The sequence below is a fragment of the Bos taurus genome, chromosome 7, assembly GCF_002263795.3.
Source record: "Bos taurus isolate L1 Dominette 01449 registration number 42190680 breed Hereford chromosome 7, ARS-UCD2.0, whole genome shotgun sequence".
Lineage (NCBI taxonomy): Eukaryota > Metazoa > Chordata > Mammalia > Artiodactyla > Bovidae > Bos > Bos taurus.
In genome coordinates, this window is record NC_037334.1 from 96,462,511 (window position 1) to 96,485,375 (window position 22,865).

Below are 22,865 nucleotides of genomic sequence, written 5' to 3' on the forward strand. Positions count from 1 at the left end.
CCCCCTTTTCCTCCCTTCGCTCACAGGCAAGGCCTGACCCGGGTAGGGTGGTGAGGAGACCCTCGGGGGTTGGGGGGGATCCCCCTTTTCCTCCCTTCGCTCACAGGCCAGGCCTGACCCGGGCAGGGTGGTGAGGAGACCCTCAGGGGTTGGGGGGGGATCCCCCTTTTCCTCCCTTCGCTCACAGGCCAGGCCTGACCCGGGCAGGGTGGTGAGGAGACCCTCAGGGGTTGGGGGGGATCCCCCTTTTCCTCCCTTCGCTCACAGGCAAGGCCTGACCCAGGCAGGGTGGTGAGGAGACCCTCGGGGGTTGGGGGGGATCCCCCTTTTCCTCCCTTCGCTCACAGGCCAGGCCTGACCCGGGCAGGGTGGTGAGGAGACCCTCAGGGGTTGGGGGGGGATCCCCCTTTTCCTCCCTTCGCTCACAGGCCAGGCCTGACCCGGGCAGGGTGGTGAGGAGACCCTCAGGGGTTGGGGGGGATCCCCCTTTTCCTCCCTTCGCTCACAGGCAAGGCCTGACCCGGGTAGGGTGGTGAGGAGACCCTCGGGGGTTGGGGGGGGATCCCCCTTTTCCTCCCTTCGCTCACAGGCAAGGCCTGACCTGGGCAGGGTGGTGAGGAGACCCTCGGGGGTTGGGGGGGGGGATCCCCCTTTTCCTCCCTTCGCTCACAGGCAAGGCCTGACCCGGGCAGGGTGGTGAGGAGACCCCATAGGCAGGGGTTCATCTCAGGGACCAGACCTGTCCCCACAGGCCACAGTGCTATGCCCAGAAGGAACTGGAGGTGCCAAGAGTCACAGCCCTGCTTTCTTCTTAAAAATGTCTTCCTTCCCTTGGCACGTTGTCTTTAATTCCACACCTAGCTTCATTCTTTCTGGGCAAAGGCACGGTTCTGTCCCAGCCATCTCTTTTAAAATGCAGACACTTCAGGAAAAGGTACTACGTAAAAGCTTTCAGGTTACACCTTTATGTGAATCTGCCAGACTCTTTAATTACTCAGCTGATGACTGACCTGGGAATGGAAGGCTCATGTGAGAAAGAAGGGCAGTGAATAGGTCTCCCGACAGGAAGAACAGGAGAAAGGCGCTCTGAGTCGCCAAGAGACACCGGAAGCATCTTGAAAGTCAGTGCCCGAAAAGGGGTGGACGGAGGTGCTGTGGTCTTGTTGCTTTGCTTGAACAGTTTTGCTCAGATAAATCATAATAGTGTCCCCGAGATGTCTTCAGCAGCTGCCCAGACCCACTTTCCAAAGGATGCACTGTAAATGGTCATTTTCTTGAAAGTAAGTAGCCAGGCTCTGACCCAAGCAAACTGAGAAAAGGCTTTGTTTTTAAATCAGTAATAATTTTGTTTTAGACCAGGAATATGCTGATAAATTTCCACCCTGAAGTCTTTAAACAGTACCTAAGAAATGGAGTAACACATAAAACGACCTCTTGTTCGATCCTTCAGTCTTGTTCTTATCCCCTCCTCTGTTAACACTGTCAGTCCAGGCCTGTGCACTTGCTGCTTTATTCTGTACCCAGTGTTTTGTGACATTCCTTTTAGTGAATGATCAGTCCTTGAGATTTGCTGCAAAGCCTACTCCATTTTTCTTTATAGCTGTGTATTATTCCATAATATGGCTCTATCATAGTTTATTCAGCCCATCATGTCTTGATGAGCAGTTGGGGTTTTTTCCTGTTAAAAATATTGCTGCAATCTTTTAGAGGTATGTGTGTTCTCATATAAGCAGATATTATCACACAGTAAATGCTTATGTTCAAATGCCTAACTTTTATATTTATTAGCAATAGCTGTGTCCCTGGGGTAATTATTATAACCTCAGCTTCTTAAACTATAAAATTAGGATAGATAGTAATGACCTATTTCAAGCATTGTTATTCAGTAATTTAGAACATTATCTAGTACACATATTAGTATCAATTTATTGAGTGCATTCTGAAAAGTATCTTCATTTTTATATGACAGCTCAGTTTAAGAACAATAAGATACGTCCCTACTCAAAGTTTTTAACAGAAAAAACAGTACCAGTTTTCAGAATTATAGTAAATTCTACTGGAAATTATATCCTAAATGTCCTTTTGTTCCCCTAAATGTCCTTTTACGTCAAGAACAATTTATTACTATGTAACAGTGTATTTATGTGTTTATCTCATTGGTTTTTCCTTCATTTAGAAACATGACTAGTTTTCACTGTTAATGAAGCTTAGACGGAACCAAAACTTGTATCTCTTGAATTGCCACAGAGCTTTAATTAGGAGACCAGTATTAATTTAAATTCAGTCATCACCTCATCATGAATAATTATTTTGGAAGCTCAATCTGCTCTGCTCTCCAGGTTAATGAAAAAGAGCCTCGATGGAGATCTCATCCGAACACAGAAGCTGTCGTTTATCATTAGAACGGTGGCCCGGCATTTTCCCGGACACTTACTGGCTTGGGATTTTGTCAAAGAGAACTGGAGTAAGCTTGTGCAGAAGTAAGTTTCTCAGACAGTTACTAATTTTCAGTATCCGCAAGCCTTGCATCTGAAAGCAGTTCCCAGGGTTGTATTGGTTCAGAAGAGTCACGCTTTGCTGTGAGAGGAAAAATGCTTCAGTGAAAGTTCAACAAACACAGAAATAGTCACATTTGTCAACAACATTCCTTAATGCGAGTCAATGTAACAGTGGTGTTTGTTTAAGTAATAGTACTGATCAAGCCCAGCCTTGCTCGACATCAGCTCACTTAGCTTGAGTGAGTGAAGTCGCTCAGTTGTGTCGGACTCTCTGCGACCCCATGGGCTGGGGCCTACCAGGCTCCTCAGTCCATGGAATTTTCCAGGCAAGAGTACTGGAGTGGGTTGCCATTTCCTTCTCCAGGGGATCTTCCCGACCCAGGGATCGAACCCCGGTCTCCTGCACTGCAGGCAGACGCTCTACCGTCTGAGCCATCAGGGAAGCCAACTCACTTGGCTTGGCCACGAACTATTTCAGAATAGCTGTTTAGTTTCATGTGTTGAAAACACCTCCTCATTACCAAGGGATCGTTTACAAACTCAGACCCAGCTCAATAGCACAAGTCACTCATTTTTTCCTTTTAAATCAGTAATGACACCTTCTGGGTGTATGATGCTGTTTTTGAGGCAAACACGGGCTGTTAATTTCTCTGGATCTCCTGCCTACTGGGAGAGGAGTGTGTGGGGTGACTCCTGATGCACCAAGCCCCCCCCCCGCCCCGTTCCCAGGAGCAGGACTCCACTCTGCCTCAGGCATGTGGAGTTTACAATAAGCACGTCCTTTGCACTCAGGAACTTGGCCTACCAGCAGCTGACTCATTCTTTTTTGCCTTTTGCCTTTACCTTTGTGTTTCTTCAGGTTCCACCTGGGGTCCTATACCATACAAAGTATCGTTGCTGGATCAACTCACCTGTTTGCAACAAAGGCACATTTATCTGAGGTTGGTTGTATCAAATGCTTTTCCGGGAGATTCGGCCATCCCTTTGCCCTCAGGGTGCTCAGTTTTAGTCAGATGGTGGTTTCTCCTGCAAAATCCTGTCCCGTCTCTCTGTCTGCCTTCATCAACGCTAATGATCCTGCACTGGGATTGTTTCTAAAGGGTGGATATACAGCAAGGAGGAAAAGTTCTGCTTCCATTCTCAACAGTATTCCATTGTCTCCCATCTGATACAGATAATTTTTTGAATTAAGATCAACATATGCCAAGTTTATTTTTAATTGGCGATCAGACTGTTTTTGAAGAGTTCCATTCAGAGGGTAAAATTAGGCCCCAGGCCTAACTTTAGACTCTACCTTATTTACTGTTACTTGGCCTTTCCGGCCTTTCCACCCTTCCCACTCCAACTCTCACCACCCCCACCCCACCTCCCACTTGAAATTTGAAAACTTCATCCTTGTGGGAGTAAGGGGAATTCCTTTTTAAAACAGCTTTACATCAGCATGACCATCACTAACTTAAAGCTTATTTGAAAAGGATATTCAAAGCTGCGGTATGCCTTTCTTTTCTTTTGAAATACTTCTGTGTGCAACTACAGGTCCAGGCATTCTTTGAAAACCAGTCAGAGGCCACCTTTCGACTTCGCTGTGTCCAGGAGGCTTTGGAAGTCATTCAGTTGAACATGCAGTGGGTGGAGAAGAATCTGAAAACCCTGACATATTGGCTGTAGCATGCACACCTGTACCTCATCACCCGTTCAGAGAGCTTGTTAACTGGGCCTCTGCTGCTTTTGCAAAAGCCACGGTGAAACCAGGATCGCTGCTGAGTTGTGTGCACTCTTAGGAGTTCTAGTTTGCTCAGGGCCAGTCTGTATTTTTTCATCTGTCTTTTCTGAAATGTCTTTGGGCAGTGTGTAGTTATTTATTACCAAACTATATTCACCTGTATGCCAACCGTCTACAAAAACAGTGGGTAATTTTTCTACTTTGAAGATATTCAAATGGGAAAAAAAAATCTGTTTTGCAATGCTGTTCTCAGTTTCTGGCTAAATGTTGACACCATGAAATAAGGAAAGAGCTACCATGGGAGCCACCATCTTTGCAGGCTGCTGGTTGGTTAGCCATTTGTTGCTTCTTGTTGATAGATGTTATTTGAATGTGGTTCCAAGTTAGCATCAAAAAGTATAGTAATGAAGTCATCGAATCATGCAGCTGTAGAGAACTGACCTCAGGTGTGCAGATCTACTTATTGGGGGTTTTGAATAATCCTTTTTTTTCTGGAAAAAGTTTATAACTATTATATTTTTTTCTGAAAAATAGTGAGGTGCTACAGAATTTTTAAATTTTTGTTGTAAAGCTAAATAACAAGGCCAAAAGATTAAACTTTCCAAATATTTAACACCTTCTTTTTCATCTTTCAGGAAAATATTTCCAACTGAGTTAGCACTAATTATTTTACTTATGAATTCCAGTATTCTCCAAATCTCTGTACACCTTTACCGCTCTCTGCCGTAGATATCCCTTGTGTTACAAATAAGTATTTCTGCATTTATGGCATTTTTTTAAATACTGGTGTCTCTTATCATGACTTTCTTACTAAGATTTACAGTTTACAGTCTATTTAAGTTGCTTTTTGGCTGATAGATCAGACACTTTCTCTTAATCATACCCATTGGGTGGTTTTTCATTTTATATGATAGAGTTGCATATTAGAAGTATATTTTAAAATAGGGCCTTTGAGAAATTGAACATTTTTATTTGAAGTTCACCATAATACCTTAAAGGAATAAAGAGAATGTGGATAGGAATAACTTGATTTAGGTTTATTTTAATATGGTGGGCTTTGAATTTTTTCTACTGTCAGAAACAGTACTTTTCTTTAGTTGAAAAATCAAAGTTTTCTTTTGTAATGGCCAAACTAACAGATTATAGGGAATGGCCAAGGAAAGAAAGAATCCAAAACTATATGGCAATTGTACTCCTTCTAAAGGGGAAATACTGTACTTGAATTTTTTGAGCTATGCAGACTTATACCTAGATTGTTGTGTTTCTTTGATTCTTAGGATAAAAGCTTTCTTCCTAGTATTTATTGTACTTTCTATTTTGCTTGAAAACACCTACGTACATAAAAAGGGTATTTACCCATTTTTCAGCACTTAAAACACTCCACTGAATCAGACAATGGGAAAGGTCACCTTTTTTTTATTCAGCAGGTATCAAGTGAGAATATATGGAATTATGTATAAAATTATATTTTATTTTATGAAAATATTTTTATATAGCAAAATTGAAAAGACTGGCAATAGAAACTAAAGATAACCTTCTTTAGCCCTAGTGTGTTTTCTCCCAATTTAGTGTTTTCTAAACAGCACTTATCTCTCTATTTAGAGTAGAAAATACTATTATCTGAGAATCACAGAATCATCTGAAGATGTTTTTTTGAAACTAGGGTGATTGTAGGTCTTTATTACTCTTGTGCTTCAGTAAATGAATGATAATTTAGTCGATATTTGAAAGTGAGTTTTTATATTTTTAGAGTGGGGAAAAATACTAAAATTTTGGAGGATTTTTTGTTGCTGGGTTGTTTTTTTTTAAACCATATTACTAAAGTCCACTTTGATACAGAGTTTAAACTTTGCTACTTCTCAAAATCATTTAAGATTCTTCGTTTTGTCTGCCCATCTTCACATTGTTTCTATAATATTTGTTAGCTCCGCATATGGCAAATCTTGTCTTGAATTATATCATTCTTTCCTGTGAGTGTGTGTGTCTGGAACGGGGTGGGGGTTGTTATAATTAAACTTTTATCAAAACATGGGCTAAAAAGGAGGTAAGTCAAAATCCATTTCTATCTTTGTACTCAAAAGCCATTCATTCCCATAATACCAGATCCGTACCAATTGTATTTTTCATTTACAGGCCTCACCTCAGATTTTCCTGTGAAATTCCATACTTTTTTAATGTTATGCTATCCCATCTATATAGGGCTTCCAAAAACCAACTCTAAGTCAGGAATATAAGGTTAAATAATGGTTAGACCGTGTAGTATAATAAGTGTTGTTGAAGCGTTTGAAGTTTTTTCCCCCAGAATTTTATTTCACCATTGTATTTCTGAGAACTCAGATAGAAGCACAGCGATTCTTTGTTCTATGAGCACACAGATCCATGACCAATTCAGTACTGTCTGACAAGCGTTATATTCATTGCAGAGAGAGAGTCGTCTTGAATTAATAAAAAGACACATCATACCATATTATTAGGAAAGGCAAAATTGGAAATCTGGAACTGTAGAAGAAAAGCTTAGGCTTTGGAAGTCTGAAAGGCTACAAAACTAGAAATCCAAGGAGTTCAGTTTGTTGATATCTAATCACTTGTTAATACCAACTGATTAGATATATTAAACGGAAGTAGTGTCAGCAGCTACCGTAAGCTTGTGCCTTGCTCCATCTTGTTCGATATGAATCTCTTTAAGTGGAATTATGTTGTTTGCCACTGTTTTGGTGTTCACGAACTTTCTTACTGTCACAGGTTCCTCTTTACACTAATGTTCTTCACCATTCATGTTTTCACATGTACTTTAGCCACAGTGGGAACAGAGCTGTCAGAAGAGTTCTGGGTATATAGAGGTTCTTACTGTCACAGGTTCCTCTTTACACTAATGTTCTTCACCATTCATGTTTTCACATGTACTTTAGCCACAGTGGGAACAGAGCTGTCAGAAGAGTTCTGGGTATATAGAGGATACTGAGCCACATCAGTCTTCCTGGGTGCAGAACAGAATCCTTTCTGAACACTGGAAAGGAAGAAATGAAAGTTAAGTGCTGAGTTTGTTGGATTACAGATAGCCTGTTCCTGAGTTGGCTTTTGAGCATCTTAATCTAATACACATGGAAAGATAATCTGTTGTCAGGTTGCTGAATATTTACATAATCCTCATGTATGTCATGGGGGTGCAGGGAAGGTGTATGCATCTCAGGAGATGTGCAGACAGCAATTTCTGGGCTGAGTTTGCAAAACAAGACCTGAATTTCATAGGTATGATGTAGTTCTTCTCCCCTTTGCCTTTTTTTAAAAAATTGGAATTAACTCTTTTCTTCCTCCCTTACATCCCCATTTGTATTTTATAAAGCCTATGTGTTCACTTTTGCTGGGTTTTGCTTTCTTTTATTTTGTGCTTCATTCTCTTCATTGGCAACTAAGTACCAAATGAAAAGTGGAAGTCCGAAAGTATGATTAACCTCCTCTTCTCCCCTTCCCTTGTTGCCTACGTGGGCAATAGCTCATAGAATAGTTGATTGATTTCTTTGAGGGTTCTTTAGGGGAATATACTTTTTAAATGTATGCACGTGTTTTTATGTTTTTATATTCTTTCATCTTAGTATAGTTTATCCTGATGAAAAATGAAAGAGACATTGTCCTGTGAAATCTCTTCTAGCCTTTCAATTTTTCCTGCCTGGGCAACAGCTACAGAGTAGTTACTTGGTTTCCTTCTCTGGAAGGAGATGGCCATAGTGGGAGAAGAGCAGAGTATGTACTTTTTAAAATGTATCTAAATCACTATTTTGTGGGTGTTTGATTTTGTATTTCCTTCATCCTCCTCACGGATAAGTAGAGATCTAATGAACTGTGAAGGTCCCAAAGTATGACGAATGCTTACCTACCCCTCTCCTTGTTGCCTGTATGGACGTGAGTGAGTAGTTCTAGTTTCTGTTGTTTTGATCTAGTCTGTTCTTGAGGGCAGAGATGGGGGAGGGTTGTATATTCTTTTATTCAAGTGTATATAAATGTTATGCTACTTTTTAATATTTCATTTTAGGTGTGTTCCTTTGCATGAATGCATATGTACTTAATGAAAACGGAGATTCAGAGTATGACAGATCTCCTCTTCCCTTTTCCTTACTGCCTTTTTGGGCAGTAGCTAGAGTAGCTTTTGTTTTGTGAGGTGGGAGACAGTGGGGTATGTACTTAATGTATATAAATAAATCTATAACTTTGTATTATAACTCATCATTTCGTACTACGTCCTTTTCATAGGATGTGAAAGTACCTAATGAGACGTGGAGGTCCACATGTATGACAATCTCCTCTTGACCCCTTCCCGTGTTGCCTGAGAGGGCAATGGCTAGTAGAGTAGTTGATTAGTTTCAGGGGCTCTTTTGTGGGTATTAGGGTAAATGCTTTTAAAATATATACTCATGTTTTTTACTTCCTTATTATAGTATTTCATTTGGTACCCAGCCCTTCACTTGGGGGCTTCCCTGATGGCTCAGCTGGTAAAGAATCTGCCTGCAATGCAGGAGACCTGGGTTTGATTCCTGGGTTAAGATCCCCTGGAGTGTGGTATGGCTCCCAACTCCAGTAATCTGGCCTAGAGAATTCCATGGACAGAGAAGCCTGGCAGGCTACAGTCCATGGGGTCGCAAAGAGTTGGACACAACTGAGTGCCTTTCACTCACTCACTCTCCTTCACTTGGACTGGTAGGTTGCTAATGAACCACAGAGTTCTGGATATAGAGCAGTCTTCTTTCCCTTTGTATCCATGTAGTCAATAATTTTAAAGTAGTTTGGGCTTTTAGAATTTTGCAGGGGGCGGGGCTGGGAAGGGACTGAGGCGGAATATATTCTTTTGAAATCTGTATATATGCAGTGCTTGTTTCAATATCATGTTATTCCATTTGTACTTATCCCTTGCTTGGATGTATAGGTCCCTAACGAGATGTGGCAGTATGGATGTAGGAAAATCTTCTGTCTTCCCCTTTCCTTGTCGCCTCTGTGGGTAATATTTGTAGAGCAGTCTAGATTATTTTTACCTCTATCACTGTCTTGCCTGGGAGCATAGGGATATGTACTTTTTAAAATGTATATAAATGTTTGTGTTCCTTTTTTTTCTGTTACTTCATTTTGTACCTAAACTTTTGCATGGATTCTTAGGTACATGATGAAAATTAAGGTTCATTCTATGAAAAAAATCTCCTCTTCTCCCCTTCCCTTATTGCCTGTCTAGGCAATGACTAGTAGTGTAGTTTTTTGAAGAATTTTTTGCGGGGCGCAGAGCAGTGAAGGTTTTCTGGGTTTGCTTTTGTGTGTGTATAAACGTTTGCTGCATTTATTTGTGCTTTCATTTCAAGCCTAGTGTCTTTTTTGACTCCTAAATATCAAATATAATGCAGAGGTCCAGATCGGGGTGTAATAAATCTTCCCCGCCCTTCTCCTGTAGCCTGTGTATACCGGTAGTATAGGAGTACTTGAAGATTTGGTTTTCTGTTGTTTGTTTTTGAGGTTTTTAATGGGGGATGAGCTTGTTAGGCAAGATATATAAATTTTTAAATGTATACAAATGTTTCTGCCTCTTTTGGTGTTCATTTCATCTTGAATCCAGTCTTTTGCATGACTCTTTTGGAACTTTATGAAAGTTGAGATTGATTCTATAAAAGATCTCCCTGCTCCCTTTCCCTCACTGGGCAGTGGCAGAAGAATAGATGTTTGGCTTCTGCTTTTGGAGAGATAAGGATGGGAGAGGTGTGTGTGTGTGTGTGTGTGTGTACACATATATATACTTTTTTAATGTATAAAGGTTTGCTACATTTTGTGTGTTATTTCATTTAGTGCCCAGTCCTTTGCTGGGATCTGTAGGTACATAATGAAACATGGAGGTCCAGATGTATGATAAATCTCCTCTGCTCCCTTCCCTTACTGCCTACATGGGCAATAGTTCAACAATTTAGGATCTTTTTTTTTTTTTTGGAGGGAAAAATTATTGGGTGGGTAGTAGTTAGTGGGAAGGGATGGGGTATGCCCTTTTTAAAAGTGTATATACATGTTTCCATGTTACTGATTTTATACCTAGTCCTTTGGGTGGATGTCAAGTTACCAAATGCAAACTGAGAAGTGTATGACAGCCTCCCCTTCTCCCCTTCCCCTTGTTGCCTGTGTGGTAACAGCAAGTAGAAGGGTTGTATGTTGTTTGCTTGTTTTATAGAGATTTATATTTTTGGCGGGGGAATATTCTTCATGAGTGTTTTCATTTGTCGCTTTATTCTGTGTTTAGTCCTTCACATGGCTATGTAGGGAACTGATGAAAATTGACTCCCCTGGATGAGCAGCGTACTTTCTTCCTTTCCCACATATTTGCTCCTTCAGCTGGAGCCAGTATAGTCACTATTTTGTGGCTGTTTTTATTCTCTCAGATATATGCCTTTAAAGATGTAAGTGTATACATGCACATACATGATTTGCTTCTTTTCTTCCCCCATTATTTTCCTTTAATAGTCCCTTGCAGGGCTCTGAGTGGATCTTTCCTTTAATAGTCCCTTGCAGGGCTCTGAGAGTATCTAACAAAAATGTCCCACCAGATCCTTGCCATCTGAGCTAAAGGTGTAGCACTGAGGTGGGGTAACCAATGGCACCAGGCAGGTAGCCCGTAAGATGGGAGAAGACACTTGGATACGGTTGAGTTGTGAGAGCTAATCACATCTAGTAGGTCTCAGGTTGACTCACACTGAATGAAATGGTAGGAAGGGAGGGACCTGTTCTTTGGCAATTCCAGAGAGTCAAAAAGACAATACTTCAGGTGTGGTTAAATTTTTTTGCTGTTCATCTCCCAGCGGCACTCATTCAAACTCATTTGAAGACCTCTGAGAGTAGCTCCTTTCTGAGGCCCTGGATTCTGACTCAGTTGGCTACAGTTCCTTCAGTTACATATTCTTCTGTACTCGGTAGAAATCATTTTGGGTTTTGGAGTGAATCTTTTGAGTTATTGCCATCATTCTAGTAAATGACAACGTGGGCCCCAAAACTAATCCAAGAAGAATTGGGGTGGCAAGCTCTTTGACTCCCACCACCTTGCACATGGCGGGCGTGCTGGCCCTTCCCTCCCCAGAGCTCTTCTGCGTGGCTGCCTCCGTCCGCTCTCGCTTCTCCACTAGCTGAACCATTCCTGTTCATTTCTCCTTGTTGTCTTCAGCGCTTGCGCTGTTAGCTGTTATCTTCAAGTGTCCTTGGAAATGTGAGCCCATGTTGCCTCTTTGGCTCTCTGTCTTTGCATGCATTTCACACATCCAGACCTGTGTGTTAACTTTCAGCATTCTTCAGTGATATTTTACATTGACTGTTCATCCACCACATGGTAAATGTCACGACTCCATATTTATCTGTCGCAAAGAAAATGCATGTGGAAAATCCATCCATCCCTCTCTTCCCTCCCTTCTGAGCTTCTGAGCACTGTTTTTTTTTGTTCTGAAATTTATAACCAATATAATGCTGAAGATTTGCCATACTGTTATTTGCCATACTGTTATAGAAACATTGAACGGTAGGACTCCTAGAAAATTTGCAAAGAGACATTATTCACCATATCAGACTCTCAGGTTCTAGTGATGAAAACTTTGCTTATACTTTGCTGTTACTTATACCTGCTGCTGTACGGAAAATAAAAGTTTATTCATGCCACATTTAACTTTGACCATAAATAAAAGGGAGCATCTTTTTGGAGTTAGTCATGGTCATATTTAGTGGTATTTCTCAACAGTTCTTAATTTGAAATACTTCAAAGGAAGTAAAGGTCAGGGCTTAGCTGAATGAAATGCTCCAGAACTTGAAGTGTAGAAAACATCAGTACAGTAACATATTCATGTGTATAAAGTGACAATTACAGCATAATTGGAACATTTGCATTAATCAACAAACTCACATTGAGACAAAACTGAATCTTACAGCTTTCTTGATTAAAGCCAAGTGTTCCATGTTGCTGTGAAGAATAGTCTCTCAAACACTTTGAAAAGTAGTTACTTCAAAACTTGTGAAGGTATCACATTTTTGTATTTAAATACTTACAGAGATCTCCAATTTCTTGAATCTGAGCTTGTGGGTAGAATTCTAAATTTGTATCATAATCTTGTCTTTTGTGAAAGATTTTGAAAATAGTATATATATATATAATATTATATATGCAAATTGTGTTTTGTCACTTGTAAAGGGAAAAGGCTTATTTTTCTTTATACTTCTGATACCTTGTTTTGCATATGACCAGCACTGACTGAAAGGCATGTGTACCTGCAAACACTGTTGCTTTTTTTGTGAAATAAAAATAAAAGTATTTAAATATAAATATTGTGTAGACCATTTTCACTTTTAAAAAGTACGTATAAAGTGGTTTATGATCTCAGCTGTACCAGAACAGGAACCGTATTCATTGTCTTTTGCAGCGTTTCCTGTCTCACCAGTGCTCCAGTATCTTTACTTCGTGTAACTCAAGGGTTCACAGGCTCATTAGTGCTATGTTGGACTGTCCTGGGTATTGTATGATGATTACCACCATCCCTGGTCTCTAATGCAAATAGCAACTCCACTACCCGCAGTGAGACAACCAAAAATGTCTCCAGACACTGCTAAGCACTCACTGGGGTGGAGTGGGGTTAAAGTCATCCGTGGATGCACTCCGTGCAGGGGAAGTATTTTAGAATGAAATGATTCTCATAAATACACGGGTCACTTGAGTAGCCATTTGGTCAGATCTACAGTAAGAAGTTCCTTGTTTTAATTCCCATCAATATTCTTGGGAGAGAACTGAGAATAGCTTAGGCTCTTAGGTGTTGCAATTAGAACCAGTATTCTTCTATATAAATTGTTAGCACTTAAAGTTAGGCATTTTAAGGCAAATAGAGTTTGGGGTAAAAGAACTGAGACACTATTTCTGGGCATACAAAAACACACATTGAAGCAATACACTTTTAAAATATCACCAGAGCTTACCTGCTGGCCCAGCACTTCAGACTGCACCTCCAATACAGAGCCACGGGTTCAATCCCTGGTTAGGGAACTAAGATCCCACACGTCACAGGGTGCTGCCTTCTAAAGAAAAAAAAAAAGGTATTACCATTAGTAATTATTGGGGGAATGCTCTTAGAAATTAAAAGATTTTTGCTCAGAAGCTACTAGTTCAATTTCTGATACTTTGTTCACAGACATGCACAGTAAAAATGGAAATAAAACCCATTATAGATATATTGGGTTGGCCAAAAAGTTCATTCAGGTTTGAAAGACTTGAACAGACTTTTTGGCTAACCTTATAGAAACAATGTTTTTATTCCAGTGGAATTTATAGATGTTAACTGACATAAATGCATCATCTATAAGTTGAGAATTATGTTTTATTTGAGGACTACAGTCCAGGAAGGCAGCCTCTCAGTTCTGACAAACTGTTCCAAAAAGGTAAGGCAGGGGCCAAGATATATTGGAGTTTTTGCATTTTTGCTGAAAATATGTGGTTGAATATCAGTTACTGTGAATCACACACACAAAAGACATCAAGTTAAGAGCTTTTAGTGCCTTTCTATATATGGAAAGAGTCTGGGCTCATTGAAATTCCTTTGATATGTATTTTATCCAGGGCAAGGATCCTGTTTTTCTCATTTCTAAATTACCCTCAGGGTACACTGTTGGGGGCAGGTGCAGTGGCTGACGGCTTGATGGTGGGGCTAATTCATTGATCATTGAAATGACGGGCAACTTTTTTGTCCATAGCACCTCCTTGTGGTCATAAATTAGATGAAGGTTGGGGAGACATTTCATGACCAATTTTCCCACAGCACTAGGAATTACGACCCAGGAAAAATTTCCCTTGTTGCTTCTCTCCATTTCTACAGTTGCACTATTACAGTTATTCTGGGTAGAGTTACATTTGATCAACTGCCTCAACGTTCAGCCATTAGTTTTGTCAGAGGACGGGCTACCATTGCAAAATGCAATAGAAAACTATCTTCCCAACCCAGGGATCGAACCCAGGTCTCCCGCATTGCAGGTGGATTCTTTATCATCTGAGCCACCAGGGAAGCATACAGGTAGTATCATTAATAAAATCATAGTATAGCAGGTAGCTGCTGATGCTGCTAAGTCGCTTCAGTCGTGTCCAACTCTGTGCGACCCCATGGACTGCAGCCTACCAGGCTCCTCCATCCATGGGATTTTCCAGGCAAGAGTGCTGGAGTGGGGTGCCATTGCCTTCTCCCATAGCAGGTAGAGACAGGCATAAATAGCTGGAGAAATAAGAGGACAGAGTAAAACAATAATTGGTGTAACTGGATGTAATCTGATCACAATAAGTCATCAAGTCTACAGGGGAGGCAGCTGGAGAAGAAAAATTCTAAAGGGATCAAGTAGAGATAAATCATACCTTTTGTAAATGAAGATAACAATTACCAACTTGTTGCAGGTCAAAACATAAAGGCTTTCTGAAAAAGATTAAAAGGCAGTGTTTAGAAAAAAGTTATAAAATTATAAATGATTTATTGCTCATAACTCCTGTTGATCTGGATGAAGTCAGGTTTTCCATTAGAGTTCTATAATTTCTTACCCATTTTAGCAGTACGATCTAAAAGTCATTAGAAACTTGTTTATCCAAAAGTCCTTTTTATGAATCATCTTGAGGATCTTTATAAAAACATCTGAGTAAAATAATGATCGTCTATTAATCAGATCAGATCAGATCAGTCGCTCAGTTGTGTCCGACTCTTTGCGACCCCATGAATCACAGCACGCCAGGCCACCCTGTCCATCACCAATTCCCAGAGTTCACTGAGACTCAACGTCCATCAAGTCAGTGATGCCATCCAGCCATCTCATCCTCTGTCATCCCCTTCTCCTCCTGCCTCCAATCCCTCCCAGCATCAGAGTCTTTTCCAATGGGTCAACTCTTCACATGAGGTGGCCAAAGTACTGGAGTTTCAGCTTTAGCATCATTCCTTCCAAAGAAATCCCAGGGCTCATCTCCTTCAGAATGGACTGGTTGGATCTCCTTGCAGTCCAAGGGACTCTCAAGAGTCTTCTCCAACACCACAGTTCAAAAGCATCAATTCTTCAGCGCTCAGCTTTCTTCACAGTCCAACTCTCACATCCATACATGACCACAGGAAAAACCATAGCCTTGACTAGACGAACCTTTGTTGGCAAAGTACTGTCTCTGCTTTTGAATATGCTATCTAGCTTGGTCATAACTTTCCTTCCAAGGAGTAAGCGTCTTTTAATTTCATGGCTGCAGTCACCATCTGTAGTGATTTTGGAGCCCAGAAAAATAAAGTCTGACACTGTTTCCACTGTTTCCCCATCTATTTCCCATGAAGTGATGGGACCGGATGCCACGATCTTCGTCTTCTGAATGTTGAGCTTTAAGCCAACTTTTTCACTCTCCACTTTCACTTTCATCAAGAGGCTTTTGAGTTCCTCTTCACTTTCTGCCATAAGGGTGGTGTCATCTGCATATCTGAGGTTATTGATATTTCTCCTGGCAATCTTGATTCCAGCTTGTGTTTCTTCCAGTCCAGCGTTTCTCATGAGGTACTCTGCATAGAAGTTAAATAAACAGGGTGACAATATACAGCCTTGACAAATTCCTTTTCCTATTTGGAACCAGTCTGTTGTTCTTGCTTCCTGTTCTTGCTAACTGTTGCTTCCTGACCTGCATACAAATTTCTCAAGAGGCAGATCAGGTGGTCTGGTATTCCCATCTCTTTCAGAATTTTCCACAGTTGATTGTGATCCACACAGTCAAAGGCTTTGGCATAGTCAATAAAGCAGAAATAGATGTTTTTCTGGAACTCTCTTGCTTTTTCCATGATCCAGTGGATGTTGGCAATTTGATCTCTGGTTCCTCTGCCTTTTCTAAAACCAGCTTGAACATCAGGAAGTTCACAGTTCGCATATTGCTGAAGCCTGGCTTGGAGAATTTTGAGCATTACTTTACTAGTGTGTGAGATGAGTGCAATTGTGCGGTAGTTTGACATTCTTTGGCATTGCCTTTCTTTGGGATTGGAATGAAAACTAAAGACTTAAAATGGCATGGTTAAATTAAAAATCTGATTATAATGCAATTGATAAGAAACTTGGTTATTTCTATGACATACAGCATTTTAAGATAACTAGAATTATGACCTGATAACATACCAGGACATACCAGGATTTAGATTTTGGAACATCTATATTAATGATATCTACCCATGTAAGAAAATTTTACCATCACTTACTTGACAGTATTTCCCATGTAATATACTCAATAAATTCATTTAGTTTAGTATCTGTCTTTGGAATATTTCAGGGGCCCTTTGAAGCATCCCAAAGTTAGCTAAGGTCAGAAGAATTTTGGTTAGAATTTCACTTAGGCAAGTTTATAAGAGACATCAAAGTTTTAAAACACTATCAGACCATTAAAACACTATCAAATAAAATCATAGGTCACTGAAACAATACTTATCCAACTGAAGAGACAAAAGATTTTTAAGGTAAATACAGATCATTTAGAAGACAAATAAACTCATAATCGAGTATCCAAAGTAGCCCAAAATTTCCAGAAAGCTTTTCCCCTCTGAACAGAAGAGGAAACTCCAGCCCTGCACCAATCTACCTTGAATTACAAAGTTCACTTACCTAATTAAATGTAATCCAATCTCAGTCTAATCATATCCAAAACTGTTCTCAGTCCTCCCTTTCCACAAACTTTGCACAATTTTCTGTACCTATTTAGTTTATTCTTCATTTTTCTTTTGCATTTAGAATTAATCAGCTTTAGGGCAAAAATCTCTTTTCCCTTAACACAATACATTTCCATTCTTCATACATTCTTTTGCTAAAAACACACATCCTGCTTTCCTTGCATACCAAAATATTTCCTTTATTTCCAGTAGGTAATTCCCAATCCTTAAAAACCTTGATTTCTAGCAAAAACTAAGAAGCAAGCAATTATGAACACACCAGTGTTTCTTGATGGATAAGCTTATGAACATTTTCTATAACCTCTAGAAGCATGCGCTTTCTCATAGAGTATCTCTCCTCAATGTGCTACAAGATGTGTCTAATAACCAAACATCTTTAGTTTTCAGCAATTAATGTTCCAGGATTTTATCTTACTTGAAATAATCTGGATATTCAGTGAATTCCATCATTTACCTTAGCAAAGTTCTAAAGTTTCAAGTTACCAAAAATCTGGAGAAACTATTTTAGGTAGATCCAAAACATTATTCCTAAAGAGTTCACCAGAAAACTCTTATTTATATTTTATAACTTGCAAAAACAATACACCAGGTTAATTCTGCTTACTGACGAACTTTGCAACAGACAAAATTAACTTACTGACCTTCAAAACACCTAGGTACAATAAAAACAAGATAGGTCTATTGGTTAAGCCAACAAGCTTAAGCTAGCTTTAATACCAGATATTAGTATGTACTGGATTACATGAACCTAAAATTCTACCTGGCCAGTTTCCTTCATACTTAGAAATATTTAATTTGCAAGCACTTACTTTTAAGTAAATTAGAGCTCTTTTATAAATTTTGGGAATACTGTCTGGAGATAGAGACATATGTATAATTTGCACAGACATAAACAGACAAAACTAGAGATCTGAGGCTTGAAAACCTTAGTTATGAGTCAGGCATTACAATATAAACTTACTAGTTTATAACAGTGAAATAAGTTTATTTACTCAGATGATTAAGGCTTTACTATTTGTAGAAAAGACTTAAGATTTGTATTTGTCTATGACAAATCCTTAATGAAGCTGTGAATTTGCTTTTGGTGAAGGAGATTTTTTCAGAGGTTTGAGTTTAAAAAGGCTTCCTCCCCCTCCCCCCTTTTCCCCTTTGGTTTCAGATTCCATCTGATTGAGGTAATCAGGCTCAGTCTCAAGTCTCTGTGGACTGTACTTCAAATTTTTGATTTGTTGAAATCTGCTAGATAGTTGCTTTTAACTCTCCTAAGAACCGATCTGCCACCTAAATGGTATAAAAAGATCGATTTGCCCAGCTACATTTTCTTTAGTTTTTTTCTTTCTTTTTTTTTTTTTTAATGAATAAGAAGATTTCCAACTACACTGAAAATCAGGAATTCCATATTCTAGAATTTTAGGGTTCAGTTCTTCAGGGCTTCAAAAGTTTGCACAAGGTATTCAACAAAGACCCTCTTTCTGAGGGTACACGTCAAACTCAGAGCAAAAAAAACCCTCTATTACTGTTTTTATGAACCCCAGAATATTAGCTCCCAGTTTCTAATATTTTGTGGGCTTAGGTAACAACACTACCAGTTTCCTTTAGTATGTTTAATTGATATCACCTTAGGGGTAGATGTATATGCCCCATCTTAAAGTAGGCATGGGACACATTCCCCAGTGAGAATCAATGTCTATCACACGATCTAATTAGGTACAGGCGATGTAACCATGTCATACAAAGCCCATGGAAATACACCAGTTTTGGAAACTTTCATCTCAGTTTTATACCTTTAACTTCAGTTTTCAAGAGAACCCCATCATCAACAAGCCTTGGTCTTACTAGGAGTCCCAGAAGCTTTCCTTTTTATCCTCCAGCCATTTTATCTACTTTTTTTGTAAAAAGGCTTTGAGGTTCCCAGTGAGGAGCTGAACCAGGGAACTCAGGCCTTTGTAATCTTTTAACTTGATTAGTTGGCCTAACGTTGCCACAAGCGATTGCTGGTCAGGTATCTCAGTGTAATTTTTTCCAGTCTGCTAATTATATATGTATTGTTTAAACTAAGGTAAATACAGCAGACTTGGTTGGGGCCCTTCAAGGTTAAATGGAACAAAAGGACCCCTAATTGGTCCCCAACACTAGGTAGTATTGTATCAAACCTTTGTTTTAATCCTATTAATACCTGTTTTATCTACCCCATTTCTTGAGAACTACCTGAAGATTTTTTTTTTTTTATCCTTTTGGAACAAGTCCCTTTAAAATGTTCGCCTTGTTGGCAAGAAGTCTTTAGACTGTCCATCAGCTTCTTACTTCCCTGTTAATCTAATTAACAATCTCATGTTTTATTAGCAACTGTAAGACTCACTAAGAGGAAGTCTAGACCACAAAAAACGTTTCCCGAACTTTGCTTATTTTAAACTAAGGGAGTTTCTAGGTTATATACGCGCGCGTGTGTGTGTGTGCGCGTGTCTCCAGTGTTCTTGCTGGCTTTCTGGGAAGTCCCATGGACAGAAGAGCCTTGTGGGCTGCAGTCCATGGGGTCACAAAGATTTGGACATGACTGAGCACTCACACACAAACACACATATATATATAAAATCTTCTAATTTCCACATCTCCCCGCTACCACCCCGCAAAGGTACCAATAAAACAGCTGAGAGTTCTTTAAATATTTACCAATGTAAAACCTTCTCCAATTTAAAAGGTCCATCACCTGGCCACTGAGAAGTAGTATCTTCATAGCAACTCACACAAATAAGATGCAAGACATGTTCCCACAAGGGAGTGCTAAGCATGTAGCCTTCACAACATCTACAAAGGTTACTTCCCCAAAGTCTAAGAAAGCGAGGGGCCATCACTGTATAGGCAGGCAGGAGGAAGTGGAAGATGACCAAGGGGTGGGGCCCTTATGACGAACGTCCTTGAGAGCTGGCACAGCTGGACAAAAGGCCAGCTCGGAATTCCAGTCTATTCAACTGGCTGCCAAATGTACACCAAATGTGTGCCTTTTGGATAAGAGACTCAGGTCTCAAACCAGAGCAGGTGGGAAGGGGGATTGTGAGGAGGGACGCCTAAGTTCAGGTGGAATGTTTACATCTCAAACACACAGGGAGAAAAAAGCAAGTCCTTCCTAGAAAGGCTTTTGTTACTTTAAGGACAGAACTGTGAAAAGATGTTTTATCCAGCCGGATTCTCTCTAGCTGCGCACACACACAAAAATTAATTCTGTAACCTCTAAAGAATCTCAGTTTGGCCATCTTAAGGGCAAGATTTCCTTTAATTTCCTGTTATGTACTGGAAGTTTAAGTTCTGTATGTACATATTAAATCTTCCTAGTGTCTTTCAACAGAGGTTAAGCCAGGTATCTCTTCTTGCAAGTAAGGTTCTAAGAAAACCTGCTTCTTCAGGGAGGAGGTGAACCACCACCAAATAAAACTTAGTATCTTGCTCCTTGGAAGGAAAGCCATGACCAACCTAGACAATGTATTAAAGAGCAGAGACATCACTTTGCCAACAAAGGTCCATATAGTCAAAGCTATGATTTTTCCAGTAGTCATGTATAGATGTGAGAGTTGGACCATAAAGAAAGCTGTGTGTTTGTATGTTAGTTGGTCAGTCATGTCCAACTCTTTGTGACCCCATAGACTGTAACCTGCCAGACTCCTCTGTCCATGGAGTTCTCCAGGCTAGAATACTGGAGTGCATTGCCATGCCCTTCTCCAGGGGATTTTCCTGACCCAGGGATTGAATACGGGTCTCCTGCATTGGTGGCTCAGAGGGTAAAGTGTCTGCCTGCAATGCGGGAGACCCGGGTTCGATTCCTGGGTTGGGAAGATCCCCTGGAGAAGGAAATGGCAATCCACTCCAGCACTCTTGCCTGGAAAATCCCATGGACGGAGGAGCCTGATAGGCTACAGTCCATGGGGTTGCAAAGAGTTGGACACGACTGAGCGACTTCACTTTCACTTTCTCCTGCATTGTAGGCAGATTCTTCACTGTCTGAGCCACAAAGGAAGTCCAAAGAAGGCTGAGTGCTGAAGAACTGATGCTTTCAAATTGTGGTGCTAGAGAAGACACATCAGAGTCCCTGAGACTGCAAGGGGATCAAACCAGTCAATCCTAAAGGAAATCAACCCTGACTATTCAGTGGGAGGACTGATGCTGAAGCTCCCACACTTAGGCCATCTGATGTCAAGAGCTGACTCTGGAAAAGACCCTGATGCTGGGAAAGATTGAGGGTAGAAGGAGACGGGGCAGCAGAGGATGAGATGGTTAGATAGCATTGCCACCTCAATGGTCATGAATAAAAAAAAAAGTCATGAATCTAAGCAAACTCTGGGAGATAGTGGAGGACAGGAGGCCCTGGAGTGCTCCAGTCCCTGAAGTCACAAAGAGTCGGACATAACTTAGTGACTGAACAACAACAACAAAATCTCATCAGCTAATAACCAGGTATCTGAGACCTAAGAGAGACTCATCTAAACTCATCTGGACTTTTTGAGGAAGGGCAAACAGGATAAGGGGGCTTCTGCTGATACCAAAGCTCCCGTTCTTTGTAGAGTTCAAGAGAGAGAGAGAAGTCTGTCCTGGATCTCTTTGTTGGTTGCTGAAACTGTCAACTGGAAAACACACACACACACACCCTAAAAATGTAGAACTATATTTTGTACTGAGGACTGGAGCCTGGGAAGACATCCCCTCAGGAAGCTCTGAGGGACTATTCCTAAGAGGGAAAGAGGAGACAGGATATATAGGAGTTTTGTTTCTTTCTTCTTTTTAAGTAAAATTAAGACAATATTCTACTGGGGAATATATGCAACAGATTTTTTTTTAATCTCTCCATATCTACCTCTGGTACTAGCGTTTTATAGGCAAATTTTAAATGGACACAAATTTTTAAAAATAATGAAAGCCATGTTTTGCTTAGGGATACTATTATATATATACTGTACAGGTTATTTTACAGCAGATACTCGTCTGCCACATTTCAGATGACAGAATGCTAAGCAGTGAGCTTGGCGCTGTCCAGCTAGCTGTTTCTTGGCATCCACCCTGGAGAGTCTGTCGGTGTGTAAGGTCGAGACCATTTTGTCACCACCAAGTTTCTTCTCAGAGGTGACTCCACTGTGATAGAACATTCATCTTCTTAAGATGCAAGGCCTGGCAAAAAGCCTCCCACGAGTCCACTGGCTATAACAATGTTCTGTCTGACAAATTCTGTTGCTGCTTCTATTACATTACTGACTTCGGGTGCTGCCTTATTTGCTCGTTTCTTCATCCGTCCTTTTGCTTTGTTTACATCTTTTTCACGTCTCTTCCAGTTGATCTGCACATAGCCACCATCACCGGCCATCTGAAGGAGAAGAAAGCCACCACCTACCGCAGTGGCTGCAAGTTTTCGAACTTTCTGGAACAAAAATCCCGCACACCAGCCACTCACTCCACCCACTGCAATCTGGGTGGCTACTGAGTATTTTTCTACGATAGGTCCGGAGCTGTGGGCAAACACTCGATTCCACCAGTGTTGTCTTCTGGCATACTCAGTTAAATCCAACACTTTGTAAGAGTCACCATCACTTTCATATTCTTGGGGAGGGAGGTGCCGGGTCGCCATGATATTGCCGCTGGCTGTACCGAGGTGGTCCCAACCCTCCCGCCGCTCCCCACTGCTTTAAAAACCGCTCTAGGCCCAGGTGGAAGTCTATGGTACGAGTTTTTGCTGAAAAAAATTTGTAGTCAAACATCAAAAGACTACTACTGATCATACACATAGATACAAAAGACATCTTCAAGTTAACGATTTTAGTGCTTTTCTATGAATGGGAAGATGTAAGATTATAGACCAACCGACATTATTTCTTTGATAGGCATCTTAAACACCCAGGGCCAGTATCCTGTTTTTCTCCATTCTGAATTCCCCTCAGGGTGTACCATCAGGGGCAGCTGCAGTGGCTA

General features: G+C 40.5%; 2 protein-coding genes across 4 annotated transcripts in view; one reads left to right on the forward strand and one right to left on the reverse strand.

The window, feature by feature from the left end:
- Window positions 1-12,541, forward strand: part of LNPEP (leucyl and cystinyl aminopeptidase) — a 102,748-nt gene extending 90,207 nt beyond the window's left edge. For all 3 annotated transcript variants that reach the window (XM_059888834.1, XM_002689410.6, XM_059888835.1), the window contains 3 exons: window positions 2,340-2,480; window positions 3,358-3,439; window positions 4,035-12,541. In XM_059888834.1, the coding sequence (XP_059744817.1) occupies window positions 2,340-2,480; window positions 3,358-3,439; window positions 4,035-4,166 (355 nt within the window). In that variant the 3' untranslated portion in view covers window positions 4,167-12,541. The remainder of the gene's footprint in view (window positions 1-2,339; window positions 2,481-3,357; window positions 3,440-4,034) is intronic.
- A 9,371-nt stretch (window positions 12,542-21,912) lies between these two features.
- Window positions 21,913-22,524, reverse strand: LOC107132671 (FUN14 domain-containing protein 1-like). The gene has a single exon (XM_015472371.3). The coding sequence runs from the start codon at window positions 22,522-22,524 to the stop codon at window positions 22,057-22,059; it is 468 nt and encodes a 155-aa protein (XP_015327857.1). The 3' UTR covers window positions 21,913-22,056.
- Between the last annotated feature and the right edge of the window lie 341 nt (window positions 22,525-22,865).